Genomic DNA, 6,000 nt, shown 5'->3' with positions numbered 1-6,000 from the left:
TCAAAAATTTCAAAATTCAACTAACAACAACAACAATCAAGTTTTTAGTTCCAACTAAGCTTGGATAGACTAGAAATAAAATCCAATCATATATAGTCATATGGTTAGTTTCATTTCCATAAAAGAGGCTGTAGTTTTTATGTTGGCTCGCCGTGTCTTATCATTATCCTTTTTTTTTTTCTGATTTGGGACAAGTTGAATAAAAAACTACACATACGGAGTTTCAAAATTTCAAAATTCATAATAATATTTTTTGAAGGTTAGTGGCTTTAAATGTCTATTAACGATTTAATTGATAAAAAAGTATTACAACAAGTCAAATAACTCTCAATCTTATATCTAAACTCCTTTATTCTCATGAATTTGTCTAAATTATATAATAATTTAATCCTACTTATCTACACTCTTAAACAACTTATTACCTCATTCTACATCTCTCTCAACAACCAAATATGTTTTTGTCTGATAGCCGTCGCACTCCTACGGCCGGATCTACTCACTGTCGAGATGGAGACTCTATGCTCCGAGCTCCGATGATATCACACTCTCCCCTCTCCGCTCGAGGAGGTAGAGACGAGAGAGGGAAGAGTATCATTGTGTCGGATATACGGCTTAGAAGAGATGAGAAGAACAGAGGGGGAAGAGGTGCGGTGGCTAGGGTTTCTTGGAACTCCTTTTTTTCGCTCTTTACTTTTCACCGAAGCCCAATAACCAGCTGCAGACTCCAGACAGGTATGTACTACGTTAATTAAGTAAACTTGTTTACGAATTCCATAATATATTGAATAAATTCTGTTTATGAATTCCAAGTGACATATGAACCGCAGGCACATGCGCACCACGAACGGGTTATCCCGGTTATGATCAAACGTGGTATGCTAGTTATGAGGTGTCGCAGGAGTATGATCAGATGGGTTATCAGGATTATGATAACTCGTTTACTGATTATATGTATGAGCATGAACAGGAGCAGATTGAGGCGGCACAGCGGGAGTCACTCAAGACGGCCCAAGCCCGGAGGCGTGACCATCATCTTAAGATGTCATATAGGAGGAGACCTTAGGGCATTGTCTTCCTACCATCCACCTCTTGGGACCCAGACACAGCCCAAGATAGAGGACGATACTCCTACTCCTCGTTAGCAACCGCGAGGTGAGTATTATTTAAGCCTACGGGCGTTTTAGAAATAACAAAAAAAAAAAAAAGGTGAGTATTATTTCCCGAGCGGATTCATGTATTCAGACTATCCTTAGGACTCTTTTATTTTTATTTGGCATGTTTTGTTACATGTGACAGACATTACTATCTTTAGGGTTCATTTATTTTATTTTTGTATGTTTTGCTATATATATTTTGTAATGACTTTAAATAATCGAACAATTAATTTCAAACAATTGGGAGGTAAACAATATTAAGTATGAAATGTTAATAATTGATATGAATTAATAATAAACAAAAACAATTAAAAATAGAAATTGCAGGCATTAACCTCAAATCCGGAGAATAATTCTCCGAAAAGAGGCCTCGATCCGGAGAAAGTTTCTCCGGAATAGACATATTTGGAATTTTTTTTCAATTTTAGATGTAGAATGTTAAATTTTATTTAAAATTAATAAAAATTTTTGGAAAATAATATGATTTTACAATGTTGAAACAAATTAATTTAATTTCTTGAGATTGTTTTTTGGTGATACATTGTTAAAACATACTTAACGTATATTATATAATTTGTATTTCCTAGAAAATATTATAAAATCAGAGAAAAAAATCATAAAGCCTGCCAGTGGCGGTGAGAAGAAATAACAGGTCCTAATTGAGACACCAAGGAAAAATAGCTTTTAAGCTTGCCATAATTGTATATATATATATATATAGAGAGAGAGGCAATTAATTCTCCGAAATACTTCCTAATTTATGATGAGGTCTATTAAAACAATAAATGGGTTGTCCGTTGGTCTCAAGTCTCAACTCTATCTCAGAGGAGCATTCTGTGCCGCAAATACGCACATCGTGTTTTCTATCTATAACTGTGGTTGACAGGAGTCCTGGGTATGAATTTGCCCGTTCGATCAGAAGCTGAAGGCTTAGATCTAACCATCATATCTTCCAACGGAACTCATAGGAAACCACGGTAATTGCATATTAACATTAAGGGGCGGACTCAGAAATTTGTTTCAGGAGGCGGCAAAAATTAATGAGAAGAATACAAATTCCATACAATTTTTTAATTTTGCTACTTGTTCATTTTTTTAAACTCCACTCTTCAAAGAGAAAAGAAGCCAAACGTAGTTGACAACAAGAAAGAAAAGAAAAGCAAACCTAGGTTGCGTGGAAAAGAAACAAGTATAGGTCAGTGGTTTGGAATAGGAAGAAAATGAATTGAGCTTGAAAAAAATATCGGGTTTCAACCGAATTGTAGGTAGACTTGTTCACATAGCTCGAAAATTATGGGTTAATTTTGTTATATATTTTTTTTTAAATTCAGGAGTAGGCACTATCCGTTAGGGATATTTAAATGGTCGGTTTGATTGAAAATGAAGTAAAATAGTAAAACCAAACTTTATTTAGTTTTCATAATAGAACCGAATCGAGCCGATTTAAAACCGAACTGAACAAATCAATGTAAATTTCAGTTTGTTTGGTTCATCAAACCGAAGTAAACCTATAATACCATTATTAACTAAAAGTACACATTTTCAAACACAAGTTGTTCGATTCCATACAAAATACGTAGATGTTCTAAAATATTCAAATGAAAATGAAAGAAAGAAAGCGATGACTGAACCAAACAAATATAAAGTACACTTGAACCATTATAATTTATTCAGTTCAGTTTAATCGGTTTAAAAAAAAAAAAACTAACCGATTCATTAAAATCAAAAAATTTCGGTTTAATTAAAAACTAAACAAATCGAACCGTTGGAACACCCCTACTACCTGTGAGCCTATTTGGGGTTGCTCATGACTGAAACTAAATTACTTGAATGGATAAAGAAATTGCTCAAAGGTATACAATGGTGAAACTGAAAAATTTAAATAGAGGGTTGAAACATAAATTGTAAATAATGTATAATGTGGTAGATGAGATTCAAATCCGTCTTCCAAAACTATAATAAGGAACTTTAATCTCAATATTAAAAGTAAATACTTGACATTTTATAAGAAGTAAACTATATAGAAATTTAAAAAATAAAAAAAATTAAATTAAATTTCAATATACATAATTAAAAAAATCAAAACTATAAAAATGAATTAGTATTATTTGAACTACACTAAGATCTGCCACTAAGGCATGATTTTTTTTTTTTTTATTAAATCTAAGGCATGAATTATCCATACAACAGACCTACTAAAATTTATGAATAGATCATGTACATGAGGTCAATGTAGTTGAGCTCTGTGTGAATGACAATTCTAATATTTATTATCTTTCAGAAAGGGGTTGAAAAATTACAATAAAATATCATACCATTGATACTAGAAGCAGTAATCAATTCAATGAAAACAGGTGTGAACAAGGCAGTGGCCAGATGATATAATCCTACCACTACCACAACTTCAATCAGTGAATTTAGACACCCAAGTTTCAGTTTGTATTCCTCTTTGTTACTTGTCACAAATCACCTTTTCCTATTTAAGAGTTTGATTCCATTTTGCATACATATATAATGCTTCTTCAAATGAGAACCGTCAGGTTTTATTAGTTTATAATTTGTTGTGGACTCCGAGCATTAATTGTATCACCTTTCAAACATAAATATATAGCATTAATTGTATCACCTTTCAAACATAAATATATGGTAACATGCTTGAAACAAAAATAAAGTGAATGTCTGATGAAAAGACTGTGGACGATTTTGGAAGAAGGGACAAATTCTTAGCATTTATAGCCAAGCACATATTCTCTCCAGCCTTTTATCTTATTTATGCCTTTTTAACAAAGTAATATTCTAAAACATGATGATATGAGATGTATAAATTCAAAGGCCTCAAGCGAAAATTAGAGTCAATACCACTTGTTTTTAAATAAATTTCACCATTTTAAAACTATGTCTTCAAGTAACAATATTACTAAGAAGTATGGAGCCGATTGTCAGTGCCTTCACCGTTTCTTTATCGGTACAATATAGGACTCAGTTTTCTTTATCAGATGTGTAATTAATCATTTAACATTTTCAATTCTACAAAAGGCCTTACAGTTAACAGGCTTTAGCAAACAAGAAAAGAAGTTGGTTTGATTTAATTTAATGAAATTCTTCTCCAAGGAATAGTTGGGATACTTGGTTTTTTTTTTTTTTTTTAGTAAGACTTTGTACTCTTTTCTTATAACAGTAGAGAGAATATTGTTCATGTCAACTCATGTGTTTTTGTTGGCATTTGGCAAAGATACTTTTGGCACTGAACATGTTACAAGAGTTGTTTGGCCATTTTCAATATACCAAATACTAATTCTGGATCACTGAAATGCAATAAAAAAATAAATTATATTGGATTCCTATCTCCTGATACTTTGAATTAAAAACAGGAAATTCTACATCAAGGGATGCGAGTACAATTATAGAGATGTTTGCAAAGAGGAATTTACAAGAACTAAACCTCATTTGTAGAACCTATTATGGCATCTACAATCAAGATCTCCTTGGCTTTCTCTTGCAACAGAACACAACATTTTCCGTAAGTAAAACCGAAGACGTTAATATACCTGTTTTGGCTACTGATTTCATTATCATTCCATTCCTGTTATTTTCCCTTCCAAAGTCTAACTATGTAGTTTTTAGGATTAAATGATATTTAAACTTAATACTTGCCCCTTGGATTACATATGGTATATCCTAGATTTCAATACCTCCAATTTTCTCTTTTAGAAATCTTCTTCTTCTTCTATATATCTAATTACAAAATCAATGCAGAGGTTAGCTTATCTTAGAGCGATTGAACCATGCAATCGAGATGCTGATCTTATAAAAGAAGCTTTGTTTGCTCACACTCCGAACATCAACAAGATTACTGAAATTATATGCACTCGGACTTCGTCACAGATTGTTTCACTGAAACGAGCATATCAAGCGCAGTATAACACAAGCATTGACCATGATGTCTCCAATAAAACAAATGGCACTGTGAAAGAGGTAACATCGCACTATGAGATATTTTCAGTTAATTGGAACTCAATATAGTTGAAATTTGAGAACCGGCTTTTGGTCTAGTGGCAAAGGCATGCCCTCCATGTGGGAGGTTGCGGGTTCGAAACCTGGATGGGGGAACTCTTTTGAATATTAAATAGTTGGGTGGCTTGATCTTCAACCTTTATTAAAAAAAACTTTTGAAATCTTTTTTGAAGAATTTCATGATTTCTCATTTTCTAGTAGTGAATGGAAGTTTAAAGATTTTTTTATGAACAAATTTTGAGCCCTTTTTCCCACTCAATTATTTAGGTTCTACTAGCAATTCTGAGCTCAATCAACAATAATGGAGGTAGAATCAATTCAACTATGGGTATTTGTGATGCAAAAACGCTATATGAGGCGGTTGAAAGCGGCCAGCATATCGATCAGAGATGCATACTAAATCTAATTAAACAAAGAAGCATAGAACAATTCAAAGTTATCATGGGCTCTTACAAGCAACTATACGGCTACGAATTCATGAAATTTCTGAAAAAGGAGAAATGTGGTGCATTCGGGAAATCTCTTCATGCTGTTATCAAGTGCATTCAGTTCCCGGAAAAACACTTCTCGAAGCAAATTAGAATATCACTGAAAAATGGTAACGCTCAGGAAGTACTCATCCGAACAGTCGTTACAAGAACAGGAGTTGATATAAAAAATATAAATCAGGTTTTTTCAAAAAAGACCGGGTGGAGCCTTGAAAGCCTCATAAGGAACGAATTCAGTGGCAGCTATCATACTGACAAACATTTTGAACTTGTTGGTGATTTTCTTGTAGCACTCATTAAATTTTGGTAGCTGGAGGAACTTTTGATTTACACATTGTAGCAAA

General features: G+C 33.0%; 2 protein-coding genes across 3 annotated transcripts; both read left to right on the top strand.

Annotated features, from left to right (window-relative positions):
* The first annotated feature begins 353 nt into the window (after window positions 1–353).
* On the top strand, window positions 354–1,335 carry LOC144574429 (uncharacterized). 2 transcript variants are annotated; one of them, XR_013518210.1, is made up of 3 exons: window positions 354–732; window positions 828–1,152; window positions 1,207–1,335. XR_013518210.1 is itself a non-coding variant. In XM_078324397.1 (2 exons), the coding sequence occupies exons 1-2, from the start codon at window positions 453–455 to the stop codon at window positions 1,061–1,063; spliced, it is 516 nt and encodes a 171-aa protein (XP_078180523.1). In that variant the 5' UTR covers window positions 354–452; the 3' UTR covers window positions 1,064–1,335. The 2 variants fall into 2 exon arrangements, 1 of the variants encoding a protein (XP_078180523.1); XM_078324397.1 differs by having other exon boundaries at window positions 828–1,335.
* A 2,661-nt stretch (window positions 1,336–3,996) lies between these two features.
* On the top strand, window positions 3,997–5,993 carry LOC144574218 (annexin D2-like). The gene is made up of 4 exons (XM_078324121.1): window positions 3,997–4,119; window positions 4,526–4,674; window positions 4,911–5,129; window positions 5,436–5,993. The coding sequence occupies exons 1-4, from the start codon at window positions 4,050–4,052 to the stop codon at window positions 5,964–5,966; spliced, it is 969 nt and encodes a 322-aa protein (XP_078180247.1). The 5' UTR covers window positions 3,997–4,049; the 3' UTR covers window positions 5,967–5,993.
* Window positions 5,994–6,000: the final 7 nt, after the last annotated feature.

The sequence above is a fragment of the Carex rostrata genome, chromosome 22 (assembly GCF_964058835.1).
Source record: "Carex rostrata chromosome 22, lpCarRost1.2, whole genome shotgun sequence".
Classification (NCBI taxonomy): Eukaryota; Viridiplantae; Streptophyta; class Magnoliopsida; order Poales; family Cyperaceae; genus Carex; species Carex rostrata.
Note: the sequence above shows the minus strand (reverse complement) of the source record. Positions and strands in the feature narration are given on the sequence as shown.

Coding starts and splice junctions, on each gene's coding strand:
- LOC144574429 (XM_078324397.1), top strand. CDS start 453: ATGTTTTTGTCTGATAGCCGTCGCACTCCTACGGCCGGATCTACTCAC. Junction 733..827: donor CAGCTGCAGACTCCAGACAG/GTATGTACTACG, acceptor TATGAACCGCAG/GCACATGCGCACCACGAACG.
- LOC144574218 (XM_078324121.1), top strand. CDS start 4,050: ATGTCTTCAAGTAACAATATTACTAAGAAGTATGGAGCCGATTGTCAG. Junction 4,675..4,910: donor AACAGAACACAACATTTTCC/GTAAGTAAAACC, acceptor AAATCAATGCAG/AGGTTAGCTTATCTTAGAGC. Junction 5,130..5,435: donor CAAATGGCACTGTGAAAGAG/GTAACATCGCAC, acceptor TCAATTATTTAG/GTTCTACTAGCAATTCTGAG.